This window comes from Parus major, chromosome 1, assembly GCF_001522545.3.
Source record: "Parus major isolate Abel chromosome 1, Parus_major1.1, whole genome shotgun sequence".
In the NCBI taxonomy this organism is placed as follows: domain Eukaryota; kingdom Metazoa; phylum Chordata; class Aves; order Passeriformes; family Paridae; genus Parus; species Parus major.
In genome coordinates, this window is record NC_031768.1 from 32,333,578 (window position 1) to 32,353,918 (window position 20,341).

The following is a 20,341-nucleotide window of genomic DNA, read 5'->3' on the forward strand; positions in this document are numbered from 1 at the left end:
GCCCCAGAAAGAACTGAGTGGTTCTCCTCCCTGTTTGTGTGCATTAGAAGCGTACGTGCGTTCAAACAACTTGTTAAAATTTTAAGACTTCATGGCTCTCTGCCCCTCTGGTTGCCGTAGGCAGGGTAGAAGCTGAACGGCAGCATTCAATTAAGCTAATTTAATGTTCTATTCCCACTCTCAAACGGAAAGGAAACACACCAACCCACAAAATACATAGTATGCAAGGCGGGGCAAAACATTTGTTTTGCTGGTCTTTCACAAATTGAACAAAATACAGTGCAAAATTAGGTTTAAAAGGCACAGAAAATAGCAAACGGCCATTTGGAAATTAGTTTTTGCATTTAGTGTCGAAAATATGGCTCGTATTATTTAAAAAAGCAGCATTCTGTGAAGAGGAGCCTGGCAGCACCTTTTAAAGCAGACAAGCCTATCTAGTCCTTAGAATAGCGAGCAGCACCACCCAGTGGCAATTTTTTTCCTATTTCATTCTTAATTAAAGACAGTTTACATGCTGCTGAAGTACCATAGTGCCCAAAAGAAGATATTTTTCTTTAAAACACACATATTCAGAGCACAGCCTGACTTCTAGCAAGATAGATCTAACGATTAGGCAGGCAATAGTCAGTGTAAAATCAATATTCATATTGGATTAATAATACAAAATTGTAATTATAACATATCAAGCTGTGATCCAGCTGAGGATTTTGCTTGCTATTATATTGCATTTTTGTTTTAATTGAAACTCATCCCTTCCTCGTCTTACAGAATTTTGCTTCCTTTGAGCTTCCTTTCCTTTGCTGTTGTTAGGGCAGGTAAAAAATAACTAGTTTATCTTACTGGTTCTGTCTCTGTCCTTTTAGAGCCTCCTCATTGTTGGAAGTGGCTCTACTCTACACAAAGCAGTAGAAATCCTGGCATCTCAGGGGTACTGATAAAATCCTTCTCATAAGGAACAACACACAACGCTCCTGCACAGCAGATTGAAAGTAATTTTGAGCTTCTCAAAATGCACTGAGATCAAAATACACAGAGGTCACAGTCTTCTCCTAAATCAGGGAATGGCATTAGGGAATGACAGTAAAGGTTGATTGTCTGTACTGCTTAACTGGTAGCTCAGTAACAGGCTGTTCTCTCTGGGAGAGAACACTTGTTGAATATTTCACTCTGGGAGACAGGACAGACACATCTGTCCCATGTCTAGATCTCCTTGTTCAACCCAATCATCCAGCATCTACCTCAGCAACTTTTACTGCACACCCCCAGTTTATGTCCTAAAACCAGTACTCCTGGGGATGGCAAGAGTGCCCTCATCATAGCGCACAATTTCAGAGGTATGGGGGGAAGAAGATTTTGAATGGCAAAGGTGCTTTAGAGTTATATGGACTCCAAACAAGATCCAAACCCATTTGTTGCCCAGGGCAGATGAGGTTAGACTGCTCCGGAGGAAGTTCAATTTTTATTTAAGGTAAGTTTTGCTACTGGATTTTATGTTTATGTTTAATTACCCTGATTTAGGTTTCATACAACCCTCAGAGTCCCAGTATTTAAAACTTCTGGGTTCTTTTACTCCCTACCACCCCCAAACAGTGGGACAGACTCTTATTAAGGAGGGTAGAAGGTTTGTTCTTATAATCTGTTCTAATTTTCTAGCAAACCCTACAGCACTGTTTTAATTCCTCTTCACTATCTTTTTCATCCTAAAACAAATGAAATCCATAGCATCAGGAATATATTCATATATTCTCTCTAACAAAGGCCAGGGAGTGCATCAGCTACTATTTCCTTTTTTACACAGTCTTTTCCAATAACTGCTATGGATTTTTTTCAGTTCCTTTGCTACCAATCTTTTGGGAGGACATTTGTGGAGGTGGGAACATTCTAATCCACACTCTTCTTAGTTTATATCTAAAGACAGATCAATACAAGAATAGATGGGAAGTGAGAAGCTGATCACTTCTGTGATAAGTCACGTTATCTGTTACTTTCCTTATCAGAAAAAAATCTCCCTTAATATTAAACCATTTCTATCACTTAATGTTAGGCTTCATAATAGCCAATAACTATTTCCTCTCTTTTTCTATTCCCTCTCTAAAGCATAATTTTTGATTAAAAAAAAAAATCTGGACTGTGTGTAGTACTGAGTGTAGACTGCAGTAATAACACCTTATTCCAGTTGTAAGAATGTTTCCTGCCAGGAAACACTGCTTCAACCAGCCTACAATGGCACAAAAAATGGTCAGACTAAAACCATATAAAAGTTTTGTTCTCTGGAGCTAATTTCTGCTGGTTAGATGCTATTAAAAATCAGTTTTATATGTGTTAAAGAAATTAAGTTTAAGGGGTGTTTATTCATAATTTAAGTTAGTTAATAATAGAAAAGTAATATGGAGAGAAACTGACACAATCCATTTCCATTAAAGTAATGAAAATTGTGATTATAAGCACATACTTCATGTTAGTAAGAAACTAGAGCTTTTAAGGCTAGACCCTGCACTTTCACGTATTTGTATTTTAAAAAGAAATACAGACACATAAATGTCATTCAAGATCTCAGATCATTAAAATGCCCTTTAAAGATCCTGGCAAGATCTTTCTTAGTGCTAATTACAAGACAGGGTATGAAGCTGAATTATATCACTTGTGGTAAGTCCTATGAAGGCTCTCACCTATCAAAACTTCTGATATTTGCTTCTATTACTTTTTTGCTATTTGATGTGCTATTGGTATATCTTACTTCTTCTTTCATTTTTAAAATTAATTTAGTATTATAAATGTTATTTTGCCTTTTCTCCTGATTAAATTTACAAAATAGCTTTTAAAAGGCAATTACTTTCACATTTGCTTCTGCTCATTCAAGTATCATAAACAGCTAACACCGCATTTTAACACACAACATAAAACAAATATATTATTAAGGGAAAGTGTTGGACAAGGGCACACATTAATTCATTTCAATTAATGAGCTCTATCCTTTAATAATTGATGTCTAGCATTCCTCCTTATATATTTCTAATTAATGCAGCTTCAACAGAGCTTCAAATATGCAGTTAATCATTAAAAATAAGAGTTTTATCAATTCAAAAAACTTTTTGGAATACCAGTAAAATTATTTTCATTATTTTTATTATTTTATTATTATAATTATTTATTATTTTAAAAGATATTTTAAGACATAGATGGGCAGAGAGATTTCTCTTTAACATAACCAGTTTATTATCCTGTTTTGTGTAGACAAAAACAGTGACAAAGCAAGAAAGCAAAAGTATCTAACCATATTTATTGGATATCTAACTAATCTGTCTAACTGTTAGCTAAAAATGAGATTTTATCTGCACTACTTTTCCTTGACCATGCCTGATGACCAGAAATGATACATCATTCAGTTAACGGGCTATCACTTTAGGAAAATGCTTTTCTGGATGAAATTATGGAAATCAAAGAAGGCAAACGATCAAATACACTCAGCTGAAAGAACAAGGATGTTCAGAGCAGAGGTTTATAAAAATTAAATTTCCTAGCTTTTTTTTTCCAGGTTTTCAGTCAAAAAAGCATACATATTTTGAGGATCAAAAATAGAAAAAACCTGTCTGGAAATACATTGCAAACAGATTTAACACAGCAGCATCAGCTTTGAACTCCATACATCCGCATTTTACACCAGGTGTCCCTGTAGAACATTGTGAAACTACTTGTAACCCATCTTAACCATGTGTCCACAGTAATCCTGAAGGGTCAGACAGTAGAGCTGAGATCAACAAAAGTAAATCTGGCACACTTTTTCTCTCTCTCTCTCTCTCTCTCTCTCCCCTCATCTCTCTCTCCTTCTCTCTCCTCATCTCTCTCTCCTTCTCTCTTTCCCCTCTCCTCATCTCTCCTTTACTCTCTCTCTCTTACCCTCTCTCCTTCTCTCTCTCTGCTCTCTTTCTTCCTCTCTCTCTCTCTTTACATGCACTTTTAAAAATTTCCATTGCAGTTTATGCTTTCAAGAACAGAATTAAATACTTTGTGGTTTTCTACAAGTCTATAAAATAGTATAGATTAGACCAAAGCAAAAGCACCCCAGGAAGCTGAATGTTTTTCTCCTTTGAGACAAGGGGAGGGAATAGGAGTCTGAAATGCTAAGAGGAAACAGACTGATATTTGGTCATATTTATATGACCAAGTAAAGAGAGTTAAAAGAAATATACAAAAATTTCAAGAGGTAGAGTAATGGAATTGTGTAGTAAGAAAATATTCATGTTTGTTGTAAGCCTGAAACTAGAACATTAGAAATTAAAGAGGAAAAGGGGCATCTTCTTTTATCAGAAATGTTTTATATTTTATAAATGCATAATACGGAATCAGTTTCAAAAGAAACAACACTGAAATAAATGCCTGAAGAAATGAAGTTCAACAGCTTGTTTTCTGAAGAACAGCACATCCTGAGACCTCCACTGACAAGGAGGGGTGCTTAATTTAGACATTTGATGCTAACATGGAGACAAACAGCTCAAAGTAGATTTTACCCTGCATCTTTACAGTGCCAGCAGTTTGGAGAAGACAATTGTTTACAGTAAATATACTTCAGTTTCCAGCTGGAACCTCTGACTAGACAATCTTCTCCCACCATTTCATATCCACAGGAAACAGAAGCTCTTGCAGCCTGTTTTGCACAGCCCCTGGTGACTAAGGTAGCAAAGAGCAAGAGGACAAGGGCAAGAAAGGATTAGAAGATGAAGACAGTGGGGATGAGGAGGCTGTGGGCAAGTTCTATGATTCATGCTGGGGAAAAAGGGCTGTGCAGGAGGAAAAAGAGGGTCTTGTGATTTGTAACAGATAAAACGTTTCATTTTTCTTCATTTTTAAAGAAAATATGTAAAAATATAACTCTATAACTTGTTTGGGTGTACACAGTGTCTGAATTAGAAGCTGTATTGCAAAGAATAATTAGTAAAATACAGAAAACTAATACTGACTGATAAAAGATGGGGAGAAGCAACACCAAAAATAAAAATCTGCAAGAGATTGCTCCTGCAGTAACACTGATTTCTCCAAGAGTGATAACAGCTAAAGGGCTAGAGAGTGCAATGTGTTGAGAAGGCAGGACTTCAGGCACTGAAGTGATGAATACTGAATATGATGAAAGCCACTATTACATATTCTAACAATATTAACATCCATTTCTTGCAAGAAATCCATGAGGGAGCCATAGAACTCAAAACCTAAGAGTTTAGAATTTGCTCTTGTTGTAGCATTTGACATTCCTATAGATGCTATGGGATAAATGGCTAATATCATGATGCAATACGTGGCTTTCCACACTACAAACTTTTAAAAAGTTTACTTATGAGTATTTCTACCTTTGAATTTGCAGAAATCATTTTTCTGCCAACAATAGAAATCTTTCCTTTATTATTTATTTATTATTTATTATTTTCAGAGAAATAATAATTTAATGAGTGGTTTTAAGGCTTTTTATTAAAAAAATAACAGGAAAATTAATGCTTTTCCCAGCTCTGCTTTTCAGTTTCAAGTCTTTATTTCCTTTTTGACATTAATTTTTCCAAAGAAGATTTTCAGGATGCAAACACAAAACCCCCCTTTACATACATTTAAAACCTGATGTTTTTGCAACTGCTAAAAGGTTGCATAGTTGGGGCTAGGGGTTTAGGGGATTTTAGTTTGGTTCCATTTTTTAAAAAAAAGAAGTTGCATTTAAAAGCATTAAGACCATTTTGGTGCTGTGCTGTATGCCTGCACATATTTATAGAAAAAATAGTCCAATCCCCCTCTGCATATATCTCTTTGTCCATTTATAATGTATACAGGGGCATTCTTAGGCTTAGAAAGAAATAATCATTGCTGAACAACATAATCTAAATGTCTAAAGCGTCTGCTGTGTTGTGTGCATCCATTATTGGTATTTAGTTTGGGTAAAGTTCTACAACCTTACCATTTTAATGGGGAAAGGGTGAAAAGCTCAAAGTATGCAGTGGATGTGGAAGAAAAATGAGCATGCTGGACTTATATACTGTGGAGTACCTTATAGACTTGATTTCATTCATTTCTTTGTTTCATACTGATGTAAATTAGGCATGATTTGACTCAGAGCATTGACAGTGTGGATGTTCATATGAATTAAAAATAAATTTTAAAGAAGTATTCCTCCCCATCTGCAATTCATTTTAAGATAACAGTAAGTGTTTTCAGTTTAAAGAATTTAGTTGGAGTTTTGTGCTATTTATGATATGTTTTCCATTCTTAGTGTGATGCAATGCATTTTTATTCAATGCTGTACCTCAAGGTTTTGTAATGTTGTTGCATTATATGTTAAAAGTCCCCTGTCCCTTGATTTCATATTAATTCAGACTCCATTTCCTCTTCAAATAATAGAGTTAAAGAATGCCTAAAAGTCACTTATTAAAATATATGTTACTTTTAACCTGTTAAAAGTATGCTAAGTTCATAGTTTGATGTACCTTACAGAAGGCAAATAACTAAATGAGTTTTTTTCTTTTACCTTATCTTAAAAAATAATTAACTTCAAATTTTCCACACCTTTCACAATTCTGACCTGTTTTTACTCTCACAAGAAAACTGCAATTATTTTGAAATATGAAGAAACTTATAGAGCCTAATAGAAAAATATACAAGATCACTGTAACATTAAAAGAAATTGGCAAAATCACTAACAATGCAGAACAATTTCCCCACATGTATCTTATTCATGTCATTAGCAACACTGATGGTGCATGAAGAAGTTATATACACATTTTTAAAAATATATCAAAGCCCAAGACTGAAGCACTTTTCTTGTGCTCCACTTACAACTTAGGGGAAAAAATAAAATCAAAGTACAAAACTGGCTTACTTCCAATATGATCAGCACGTAGACACCTACTAAGATGATGGATGCAACTGTTACTTGTGCCTCTATATTTGCATGAAGGTACTGATGCTTCATGGAGAGAGGAACACTTCCAGACTCCTGCAGGAAAGCTTGAATGTTTATGAAAATGGTGCCCCTGGTGAAAGAAAAAGAAGTTTTGTTTATTCCTGGAATGAAATACTTTTTGTTTTACTTGTACATTAATTTTATATTGAGTACTTAACAATATACTTGTTATATCTACAAAAGCAAGCAACTCCTCAAACATTTTCAAACAAACTCTATCCCTCTAGAAAGTATTGTTTAGAAATTAACTCTCAAGTACAATCTAGTCTTCTAAATACTTTTAAAGAGCATCAAGGAGTCATCCTTTCCTGCCCTTCTGAAAAATGCAGTGATAACAATTTTTAAAACATCTTAGTCAAGTCTGTGGAAACTACTCCTTTAATGCATCATTTTTCAGTCTTTTAGCCAACCTGTTTGGTATCTGAAAGGTTCTAGATGTGATGATCTGCTGATTTCTTCTTGAACTTAAGGGTAGAGACCAGTTGTACACCACCTGCAAGAGAGTCATATTTAGCAATATTAGCAGAAGTCAATGACAGTGATATGTCTCTGATATAGGATTTTATTCTTCTTTTTCTCTCTTCTGTCCATTTTTGAGGTTTTTGTGGTGGATCAGGTATAAAATCAGCCTAAATTAATTCCCCCTGATTATGTTTGTTACTGGTGCTCAGGTTTAATCAAACTAAATCATCCTCATACTTTCACTCAATGAAGTGAGAGACATCTCCAGGATGTCCTCCAGAGGGAGGATGCCAAAACACCTTACATTGAAGGTAGAGAAAAAAATTTTAATGCACAGGAATCCCAGAGAAGCCTTGTAAAGACAAAATAAAATGCAACTTTAATTAGAGTAAGTTTTCTAATGCTAAAATTGAAACACCTTGCAGCAAGAAAAAGCATGGCCACTTAATCCACACAGTGGTGATGGAAATAAGTGATAAAACAGATGCCAGAAAAAGTGAAAGAGAATTTAAAGACTATCACCTGCTGCTGGCGCCTCCTCCTTGATCCTGTGTCTTCATTCTGGCTGATTTGCACTACGATGTATTCCTCTGTTTGCTCATCAACTACTTGTGCCCCAAATGGGCCTCCTATGTCTAACTTCAACAGAGCAGAATCACGAGAGTCAGTCAGATTCATAGCTGTTAATAAAGTCGTTAAGGTGAAAATTTCCGGTAAAAATGAGTATAGGCTGTACAAGTTCCAGGAAAAAAAAATTAGTCAATTTATATTGAAAAAATATATTTTTCAGCTAAAATGCCTCAGGAATTTTGAAAAGGACAAAACAGATATCTGCTTCCTCACCAAGTAGTACTGTTTTGACTGTTTCCTAATAATAAAAGAGTTATAAGTTCTGAACAAATGTATCTTCCCTAGTGATTTTTGGGATTACCAGTGCTTTCATCTGATGTATCAAAGTTTCAAAATAGCATACAGAAATACACAGACAGAGAGGTAAAGCTCTTTAAATACTGGTACTAAATGAAAGACTACACCATTAGCTCAGCAATTTAAACATCACAAAACTTGTACTGGTGAAAACAATGTAGAAACTGCAGAGGACTTTGCCTGATGATTTGCTTTTTGGTCAAAGTTTTGCTCACAGTGTTACAAATATCCAAAAGATATTTTCAACCTCCTCTCAGCTGAAGCACTCACAGACTCTTTCACCCTCAGTTCCCTTATCTACTTCTTTTTTCTTGAGATATCTCACATGAGGTGGGGTCCAACTATACTCCTAGGCTAATATAATTGATAAAATCAGCCAACCATGATCCACGAATCCGCTGGAAGTCTGATTCTATTAGTCCCAATATATCTAGGGCTTTTTAAACCTAGTGTTGTAATAGTCCACTTCTGGCATGGTTGAAAAATGCATCCTTGTGGCTTGGTGGGTGGGGAAGGGAGGGGACGAGGAAAGCCTGAGCTTTCAAACCCTTCACAGTTTGTTTGTTACTGTAGTAGAGTAATATCATAATTTTTTTCCTCCTATCTGTGTCAGATTGAAAGCTAACACATCACCAACAAAACAAAAAATCAAACAAAAAAACTACGTAGTTTTACACATACATGTTCCATTGAAATCACGGGACTTAATCACATATTTGAATATCTCATGGTTTTAACATCTAATATTCCATTGAGCATACTACAAAGAGAGAGAAAAATGTACCAGATATACCCACCAAAATAATTTTCCCAAAAAGATGCTTTGTAGCCCACAAATCTCAGAGACTTTGACAGGAAAAGAAAAAAACCCAGGGTAGTTAGAGGACTCAGGGCAGTGTTGAGCTCTGTCCTGCTTCCAGTGACCCACAGAAAGATCATCCATGCTAAGTCAATGTCTAATGGGGAAAGATTTGGGAGATTATGAGGTCCTTCTGGATCTAGAAAAGAGCAATTTCTCACAGTAACCAAAAGAAAACCCCTAGATCTAGTACCAGGTGGGCAGCCAATGCGCTCAAAGTAATATAAATGTCACCCTGCTTAGCAAGGCAAGCCAAGCAAACACCGCCAGTGACACTCACATGCCATTAATTAAAAAATCTAAGCTTCCAAGTATCTATTTTCTTAAAGGAATCACACAGGAAAGGATAAAAAAAGTAATCTCACATGGAACAAATCAGGAGACAAGTCCAGCCAGGAGAATTTACATACATAGCTCTTAGCAAACATAAACAACAGTTCTCCTTCTGAAACTTTTAAATATGATTTGGCATCACAGATTTTCTGTGTCACTGGTTGCTATAGAATAGGAGTCTCAATAGGAGCTATAGCTATACCTTTAACTAGAGACATTAATTCAATCTTCTAAAAGGTCTGCTGACCTGAAGTCATTAACCCTACAGTTTGGGACAACTTTTGGTAGTCAGTTTTTTACAAGGAATGTAGCCACTTATGTCTTGAAAAGCTTCAGGTGCATATAATTATGGCAGCTTCCTTTTAAGCAATACTTTTAAAATAAATCTGTAATTACCTAGATGACACATTCAGGAGCTATTAGAAAGGATGTCTAAAATTAAACCTTATTTTCAAAAAGAGTGGCTCTTTTCTTCTTTTTTTTCCTCTACAGATAAGGATACTTTTCCCTTTCCATTCTGTGCACTTATAAAACCATTATAAAGAGACATAGAAAAAAAAAAAAAAAAAGAAAAGGAAAGGTTCTTCTTTGATTGCAAGTGCAACAGAACATCATTCACCAGCCTGCATTGAGGCTCTCAAATCTCATCAGAGTTATCTTTTTCCAAACAATATTTAGGGACTCTGTCATAATTCCATTGTTAGACTACAGCAGATCACAGCCTTTATGAAAGGTGGAATCATAATAAACCAGAAGAAAACTTCAGACATGCTTACATAAAAAAATACGATTTTTTTTTATCAAGCTGCTCTTCAGAATATTTTTGTTCTGCCTTACCTTGGTTTTATATTTCCCTTAAATTGTCAGAATGTGATTTCTTCTAAATTTTAATCATTCAGATATTTACAGTTTTTGGAAAACTCTCTTTTTACTTCTAATATTCCCTTTTATTCTGCAATTTAATCATGCTTTTCCTTTCCTGAACTTTTTTTGCAATGTGTCCTTCTGTGTGCCCCTTTAAAGCCAAAAAATTCTCCCTGATGAGAGTTACAGCCAGAGCTGATATTTTTTATTCCACTTCACCTAAACTGCTTCATTTTGATATAGCTCTATTCTTGAAATCACATTATTTCTGTGGAGTAGCCCGTCAAGGGATTTGGGGTTGTGCTTGCTTTGTGAAGCATTACACTGTGGCTGTCTGTATTTACACCTGGCACCAGAGCAGGTCTGCTGCTCCCAGCTGAACCAAGAGCTGCAGTTCCTGACCCTGGTTTTCTGAAAAGGTTTTGAGGAGTATGTGAGTCACCTCATGGTACTTTATGTTTATGGGATGCAGCGGCTAAACATTTAATTGGTATTCATTCTCCACAGTTCATGTTCCCGTACTTTACTTCCCTAAAAACAGTGATAAGAGGGTGCTTGTAAGATGGAATTCATTGCTTCATTTTGGACCACTGCCTGAAGCTGAGAATAATTGCTCATGAGGAACATCCATTCTCTCTATTAACCATAAAGAGAGACTAGGATGACTAACTCAAGAGTAGCTGTGTGAGTCCCTGCTCTACCCTCCATCATTTCATTATTTCAATATGTACAGAGGCAGCCAAAAAGCCCTGTTTGACAGAGATCCTCTGTTGTATTTGCACACAGATGGGTCCCTTTATGCTTTCTTTGACATCTATTTGTATATCCTATTCTGTATACTGCAGAATGTACCTTGAGAATATTGTGTCTATAGCTCATTTTTCAAAAAAGTCTCTGAGGTAGCTATACACCATTCATGCTGATTTATGACCAGGTCACTTAGGCTAGTTTCTCTAGGGTATTACCAGTTTAAAGAAGGCCTTTTTCCCTGGGTCTTAGCCTCCATTTTTGCATATTGTCCTTAACCAGTGTTATTCCTGCATTAGCATTTGTGCTTTTCTTTTTTTTTTTTTATTTCCTATCTCTGCTTGTAGCTGATGATCTTTTTTCTGCATCATCCCTTCACAATATAACAAGTTGAACCACACATTTCTCTGTCCCTGTTGGTTTCTCCATCTGATGAATGCTCTATAAACTTTTTATTTTCCCCTTTTTCTGAGTGCCAGTAATCCAGTTCCATTATTGTCTACAGTGGATACATCCTTTCTCTTCGCTCCATCAGTTTGAGAAGTTCTGTAACAAACTAATTTCTACAGCATTTTATCAGTTGTGCCTTGAGATTCTGCTTCTTGGCTGCCTCTGCACGTGGTCCTGGTCTTCATCCATGTATTTAACAGCTTGAACGTTGCCTGCAGGCCTAAATGCTTAGTACATTTCCAACAACATCAAAAACAGAAATTATTTTTAAATGCTTTCTGCAAGGCAAAATTATGGAGGAGAATCTGCCAGTAGAGAACTAGAGTTACAAAATAAAATAATATTCGAAGTGGAAAAGGAATTAAAGGGATTAGAGAGGTTTTGTAATTAATTACATTAATTTATGCTCCCTGGGGAAGAACCTTCAAGGAAGCTGAAAATTCTGGCAAAGTATGACTATATTCTTTGCCTCACAGTCCTTCTTTCTATATATACATCTCTTGTTCAGGGAGTGGGAAGCATTGTTTTCCATGTCACTAACAGTCATGGCATTATTGCAAGCTTTCTAGTGACCTTTCCTTGCTGCATGATTAACAGTTGCACCAAGAACACAAATTCATGCAGAAACCATTCTAACTCATATAACTTTAGCAAGGAATTTGGTAATACAGTGTCTAAAGTGTGCTTTTCCTAGACTCTTCATCCACATGTGGAATTGTTCTAAATAGTTCCACTGAATCCAATAAAAGAGAAATCTAGCCTATGATTTAAAATTCAACATATTTTTACTATTGAGATACATCTTCTAGTTTCTGAATTTGAGACTTTAATTCTGGAAGTGACAAAATCTCTCATGGAGAAGATGGAGGTACATCCATTAAAATCGCCCCTCTCTAGTCAATTTGATATTTGGTTTTGTCTGATTTGGAGTAAGCAGATTCAGGTGTGAATTCAAGTTATGTATTTTTACTGAGTTTTATTTTGAATGTAAAGAACAAGTGAGAAAGAAACTCTTCACACTGGGTGCTGTGAAAATATGTAATTTTCATAATGCCATCCTTTGCTCCAAAAATTTTACTGGGGAGATATCAAACACCTAAACAATCAGACAATCACATCACAAAGACTTTAAAATATATTTATAAAAATGCAAGATCCTTGGCCAGACTCAGGAAGAAGTCACTGTCTACTCCCAAGGTAATTTCTGACAATCTGTCCAAAAAAGGAAAATTAAATTGCTTTGCCCACACTGTTCTAACCTTCCCTGACCTATAACATGAATGGGTGCAAGTAAAAATGTTGAGAGGGAAGAAAAGGTTGTTACTGAAGCAGTTGTCAAGGACAGAGTAAAGATGAAAATTCACACCTCAACGAGGTAGGTGTGAGATCAACTGAACAGAAATGAACAGAAGGCTTACCTTTTTTATAAAAAGAAAATATTTCTACTATTGAGAAGTGTAGAAATAGCTATAACTGTATGAGATAAAGAAAGAAGGCACTACATGTATCAGAGAGACAGGCATTTCTTTAAATGACAGTGAAATAGCATACAAAATTTGCATAATTCCTTAAAAGCATGATGAATCCCAATTACTTTTTAATTTCATAAAGCCTAGTTCAAGTCAAAAAGTTAGTGTCTAGTTCAGTTCCAGTTGTCCATTCCTCATTGCTGGATAAAAGTTTAAAATTTGCTTAGACAAGGGCAGTAGTTATTAGAAACAAATGAAAGAACACAAAGTATATTTAGCACTTCAGAAAATTTTTCAAGTCTGAAAATGTATGTAAGTCGTGGAGAAGAACAAGAATATTTTTCATTCACTCTTTGATCATCCAGTTAATGGAGGGACATTTCCTGAAGGTCTGAATGGCCAAAAAAGTTAAGAAAAAATAAGAATGCTCCTGTCTTAGAATAGGTACATGTAATTAACCAAGAAATGCTGGAATTTCTTTAGACTCTTTATGTCTTCTTCTATCATCTTAATAATTAAAAATGTTCTCCTCTTAACATACAGCCTTTGAAAAAAAAAGATCTGAAAATGATTCACACGTTTTACATCAACAGTGATATTGAATCTTGCTTCCTTCAGAAATTGTCCTCTAGTCAGGCTTCAGAATAAACTTACTTCTTTCTGGTATTATAGAGCTGACTGTTAGAATTTAAAAGCCAATAAATCCCAAGTGTTTATCTTCAAAGAGAGACATTACCAGTACTTTGAAAAACTATACTAAAATCACTGAATTTATATTTGGTGCCTATAGGGAAATCACTATCCAAAAAAAACCCGAACCAACCACACACAAAATTACAAACTCAGAAAGCTTCTATTAATTCACAGCAGACCAGATGTTGTTTCCAGAATCTGCAGCCAGCACTCCTCAGTGTTACATGCCAGGTTTGTACCGATGGGGATGGGTAAAACAATGGGAGATACACATGGGCTAATACTGATGGAGGTAATGGGAAGAAAACCAGTTAGAGTAAAACCAAACCAGAGATAAAGGTATAGCAACACAAACAGAGATCTCATCTGAAAAGAAGGTCACCTCCACACCATCTAATGAAGGCCTCTCCCAGCACCAGAGAAGGAAAGTCTTCCCTCTGAGCAAACCTGAGATCTCAGGGGCATGGCAGAAAAAACAAAAATAAAAAAAAAGCAGGTGACACCAGACAAAGGACATAAAGACCAAAAATAATTACTCAATTTGCTTTTTAAAAATATTGCACCTTTTGTTTTGATTTTTGTAGTGTATGGAGATACATTGTATATGTGACCACACATTCATAACACAGTAATGTGCTTGGGCATCTCTGGAAAGAAACAGAACTGAGAGGAAGGAGTACAAAAAATATAAATAAATAAATATACAGTGGTTAGTACCAATTCAACACTTCTAATCAGCTTTTGAAGCAGAATCAAGAGGTAAAGTGTGCTCATTTGCATAATTTGACATCATATGAGCTAAGGTACTTATTTTCCACCCTAAGTCTCATATGATAACCTCCAAGGGCTTTGAGAAAAGGACTACTGCAGCACACCTACAAACCTACCACTAAATTGTTATAGTCATTCAGAGAGTAGCAGGTAGTGTCCACTACCTCAGTCTGTCGGCCAGCATAAATTGCATCTTCAGCACTGCTGTCTGAATGGTTAACATCACCTCGGCCTGGCCAAGAAGTGGAATACAAACCACAATACAAAACCACTGTGCAACAAAGTGAAAGACAGCCACAAGACATTACTGCTGTGCAAATGCAGACTGACAGCATCAGTAGGAGGACATTCAGGATTGCTGGTGCCTTCTCCAAAACTCTTTTAGAAATGCAATCTTTCTCCTTGACTCTTCTGCTTGAATTACTACATCACCTTGAAAAAGAATGATGGCTTTGCTGGATTGCTTGCCTCTCACTTTCCCCCAGCTCAGTGACATCAGACAGTAGATGAAACATCCAGTTTTCAAGACATATTACACAAACTAAAAAGCTTTACCTTTGTCAAGTAAGAAATAGAAATACTATATTCTGACTGCCTGACAGCTATTTATCTCAGTGTCCTGCCCTGATAGGTAAAATGTGAAATACAGGAACACCCATTTGTCTAAAATCCCAGTCCCAACTATAATTCCCTGGAACAAAGGGAAAATTTGGTTGCAGATGTGTACAATGTGTACAATGCAACAGCTATGTGCCCAACCCAAGTCTGGAAAGAGAGAAAATCCTCAATTTATGCTATGACATTTGACTAAGACTTGAACTTAAAGATTCACTTTCAATTCGTCCTCATTTGGCAGATAAGGCTGTGACAGCAGTGATGCTGTTCAACACCACACGACCATAGGAGCTTTCAACAACAGTTTCAAGGAGGACCAAAAACACTGATCTGAACAGGATATTGATTGGAGTTTACAGCTGAAGCTGTCATTGGTCCTACTAAAAGTCCATTTGCTTCCCTCGAAAAAGCAATCTCAATCTCAACTTTTAATTATAAATTGCCCTAAAGCACTTTTTTCCTCATTTACCCTACTAATTACTACATTTTATAGTGTCATTATTGGTGACAATGAGAATGCTAATAATTAAATCTATTTCAAATGGACTCTCCCTGCCCAAAGCTATGGAATTGACCAGTTATATAGAAGAACAAAGCATCTCAAAAATGAAAACCTACTGCACCTTTTCAAAACAAGGCACCTTTCACCTTCACCTTCTGAAATGTATCTACAGGTACATCTTCTTTTAACACTATTGAAATAAGAGTCAAGCAGATTTCAGCCCAGACTGATTAAACTAGAAATAAGGTGGGAAGAAGAAATGTAATTTGTTTGCAAAAGTTATTGTTTGTTTACTAAATGAATGTTCATCCCTCAAAGAATTTTCACATTCAGGTCTGTATTCAGCTATGAAAAATAAATTTTATTTGGGGTTCTTCTATTGCCTGTTCCTCTCAACAGTTTCTTGGCCCTAAACAGGTGCCATTCAGTACAACTTAAAGAGGGAGGACTTGAGCCTTTGTCAAAGGACAAGTCTGAACGCAGCCCAGGTTCTGAGGACACCCAATCCTCTCAGGGTATAAGACAGAAAATGCACACCCTTTCAACTACTTTATCAATGAAACTTCAGATCAGAGTTTTACAATGAAAGAAGGATACAGAAGCTTTCCAGAGGTGATACAGCCAACATCTGCCAGGGCATACCTTGATCTGGATAAATGCCAAATAAAATCTAGGGCAAGGATGAAAAAATAAACATTCATTAGCAACACAAAAACTGTAAAAGGACTGCTAAACTTATCTCAAATACTTTAAAAAGACTCTTTCAAATTTCACATACAGTATTTTTAGTTATAATTCCACCACAGTTGAAAAGCATCTCTGGGATACTTAACAAGGGTAAGTAATATTCCTTCTGTTAATTTACAGCCAAAGTCACATATTTTATGCACTTTTTCAAAATGTCTCTTAAGACATTTGTAATCTTCAGAATCCGTCTGGAAAGTAACACCCATACCTGAGGAAATTCAGAGTATCATCTGTTTTCTTCCCAGCAGAAGCCCTGCAACCCAAAATTGAGTTCCTCACAGCTGCCAAAAGAAATAAACTCCAACTTTTTGAAATTTTTCTCTACACTTTCAGTCTAAGATTTTGCTAATTTTGAAGATTTTTTTTTTTAAGGGATGGCAGCACTTTGGCCACTCAAAGGAGATGCCAACCTCCCCATCACCTTCTGCCTTTGACATTGTGAAGCGCTGCCATTGCTGCTGCATCCTCCCCAGCGCAGCTTCCCCTGTGAGCATTCCTCAGGTGTCAAAAGAGCCATCCTAAATTCAACAAGCATCCTTAAGGGACCTATGAATTTGGGTTTAATCTGCCTCTTCTTCCAACTCAACTGCTTACCCAACCACATTTTCCTGAGGGGTGACTAGAGCACCAAATAGGAGTCTGATTAGGCATGAAGCCCTGCACAGTATTGTCATTTTTGCCTTGAGACATTTTCTGTGTGGTAAGAGAAAATACCAAAGCTCATTTTGAACTAATTCTAAAGAAATGGGGGGCAGGGGAAGACTGAAAATTCAATACTTACAGAGCAGACAACTACAAAGATAAAGAGGCCTGAAACTTTCAGGAATTTTAGGCAACGTCTGAAACACAAGGAAACACGTATTTACTATCTGGCTAGTTTAAAAACAATAATTTCTATTCTCTTAACAGCTCTGACATTTCATAAACACCATGGTAAGCACTTATGGGTGATAGTATATCACATCAGAGTACAGACGCCATGAAGCAAGGGTTTGGGAAGCCTTGGTGACTACTGGGGCTCCTGCACCATCTCTGCTCCCAGCATGATCTCAATGCACAGGATGGAGGATTTGCCCCATGGAAAATCTAAGGGAAAGCTGCAGAAGTTGGTGCTGGATCCTGGAACCACTTGTCCACTACTCTTTGTGGCCCCTGTCAGACTTAAATGGCCCTCAGCTCATTCTTGTCTCTCTCAGAGAGGCAAAGGAGCATTGCTCTCACAGGGAGGTGGCATGGCTGTGCTGAAAACACAGCTTGTGGCATAGACAGCGTCATGAGTCACTTCCTCAAACTGGACTTAGAATACACACCCTGAAAAGTATTAGAAAAATGCAGTTTGAAGACAAGAACAAATTTAAGAATCTTCTGGGTTTAACAGTATATTTTAAAATGAAATACACCTCATGAGCATAAATCTACTAACAAAACTAATTTTTTTTTCCATGGCACATCTGTGACCATTGAAGGAATGCCCTGTTCTGAAAATGAGATGCCATAAAATATTCTGAACTGTCCAAACTTGCTACTGAGTGTGTTAGGCAAGAATAACTCTAAATTAAAATATGGATGTTGAGGTGTTGAGATAAGGCAAGAATAATTCTAAAATGTGGACATTCTCATGGTCTTGAGAAAGAAATCATAAAATTTAGTATTTTCAATTTACCATTTTTAATCTTACTTAAAAGACAACTCAACTAAAAATTTTCTGACTGCCCATCAATGTGTTCTACTGATGCCTTAATTTACAGAAGCCTTTCTGTTGATTTGACCTCGTTACATATTTTCATTTTGAAAGCATCAATATTCTTATTCTATTTTTTTTTAAAGTAAACATTCAAACCTTGTTTTTCTGACAGAATGACAAATGCAAGGCTTGATTTAAACCTGATGACAGGCAAGAAGGAAAACATTTCAAGTTACCAGGATAATTAGTTGAAAAATGAAGAGTGCAATAAAAAGCTGCATTGACAGATGTTGAAGGACAAAATATTAAAGCCGAATAGTCTGAAGAATGTTAGAAATAATTTTTAACCACAGTGGAAGTAAGTCCCTAAGTCAATTCATTGACAGAAAGCAACATAAATGACTGGAAACACATTTTCCAAAAACAATGTTTTCCAAAGTTTCCCCCCCTTTTTGGAACTTTCCAAACAGCAGCTAATAAAAATCAGCAGCTAATAAAAATATGTTATCACAAACTGGTACAAACAGGCTACAGTCCTCTATGTAATACAAGTGGTAATAACTTTACCCAAACTTTGCACAGCATGAAAATCTAGAGAAGGTAGAGGAAGAAGAGAAGGAAGCCAGTTAGGTGACTTCTTCTATGGCTTCTTCAAGTAGCCCTGCTCTACTGAAAAGCAAGATGGCAGAGAGAAGAAAGTAATACAGGCATGAAAAGAATAGAATGATGACACAGGCCATTATCAACACTTCAACACTGATAACTTAGTTAGGTATAATGCGATTTGTGGAAAATATTTAGTGCCAGTTTAGTCATAGAGCCTCTATCCTAGTCATAGAGCCTCTATGCTGCCTGTCAATTTTACTCATCTCTACATTACAGTTTTGTTCTGTAATTTTGAGAATTTATTTTGTTATGAATTAATAAAGTGTAATCCAGACTGGCTTAATTTTAATGTCCTTTATATTTTTTGTTTGCACTTTGGACTTCCAATTTACAATTTATAATATTAAAGTTATTGTTAAAAGACTCTTGATTTTAAGACACAAGTGAAATAAAATATTAATTAATCTTTTATAAATTAATAACGACTTGTTTGTAAATAACAAACTCATCCAAAAGAGCTGGCAAGATGCAAAAAAACCAAGGTTTTGGAAATGGTTTTAATAAATAAAGAATTTAGAAGGGTCTTTTCCTCCCGTCTGTTTGTTTTCATGGCAATTTTTATTAGGGAAGCAACATTTTTAACAGCTTACATTGAGACGTGATCAGCTTTTGACACACCCGTCGTTTGCAATCTGTCTCTTCCTACAGTGTTAATCTGGCACAGCGATGCAAGTACAAGCCCTGTGCCAAATCCTAGGCTGATATATGCCTCCAGTACAATCCTATCTGACTTCAGCTGGAAATTCATGGAGTATAAATCTATGAAGAATTTCACCCCCTCTTCTAAGCCAAATGATTTTTGATCTGCATATGGTGCTGGGCAGTTTAGCTTCACTTGCCATCTCAGCAGTGTTATGATTTACAACAGCCAAGGAGCTGATCCCATATGTACAGCTTGCACTGCAGCAGTGAAAATATTTCACTGGGGAAAGTTCTGCCAGAAAAACGAGCTCCTCCCCAGATTAAAAACCTATAATGGAAACAATGACCTATACTGGAACCTATAACCTATACTGGAAACAATGAATTTCACACTCCCAATAGATACTTTTGTTCCATCAAGTACCAGGGAAATCTACCACAAATGTGAGGAAAAGCACCTCCCAAACTTCTTTGCATGTGCTCACATTGCACTAATTGCAGTCATTGGAACTCTCCTGCTCCATTTGTTCACAGCAGAGCGGGAGAGCACAATACCGTATGCACAATGAGAAGAAAACAATTGTGAAATGATGAGCTAAGACAACGTACAGATTGGGAAAAGATGTACTGACATTCCGCTGGACAGGCGTGGCAGATCAACAAGGAGATGTGGACCTGCAGTGCTGGGCTCCACAAAAACCCTGCAGAGCTATTTACAGACACCAAAACAAACTAGAAAAATAATTGGACCTCTGGAAGGGGCAGAGGGAATTACTATCCAAGATTAAAGTTTTTGCTTGTTAAATCCCCAGAAAAAATATCCTGAGAAAATTTGAAGTTAAGCTCTTATGATGTTGCTATCTTTTAATATATTAACAAATTCAATTTCCTCTATGCCTAAATGATGTAAAAGGCTACTTTTGGGTAAAGAGTGAAATATACTAATGTTGTCCAAGATGGAAAAATGTTCAGT

The 20,341-nt window shown here is 36.3% G+C and overlaps 1 protein-coding gene across 1 annotated transcript in view; it reads right to left on the bottom strand.

Moving 5' to 3' along the window:
- OCA2 (OCA2 melanosomal transmembrane protein) overlaps positions 1–20,341 on the bottom strand; it is a 155,478-nt gene that overhangs the window by 111,946 nt on the left and 23,191 nt on the right. Inside the window, exons 5-9 of the mRNA XM_033513614.1 lie at positions 17,158–17,215; positions 16,227–16,299; positions 7,922–8,079; positions 7,348–7,430; positions 6,854–7,007 (exon numbers count right to left, since the gene is read on the bottom strand). Coding sequence (XP_033369505.1) covers positions 6,854–7,007; positions 7,348–7,430; positions 7,922–8,079; positions 16,227–16,299; positions 17,158–17,215 — 526 coding nt within the window. The remainder of the gene's footprint in view (positions 1–6,853; positions 7,008–7,347; positions 7,431–7,921; positions 8,080–16,226; positions 16,300–17,157; positions 17,216–20,341) is intronic.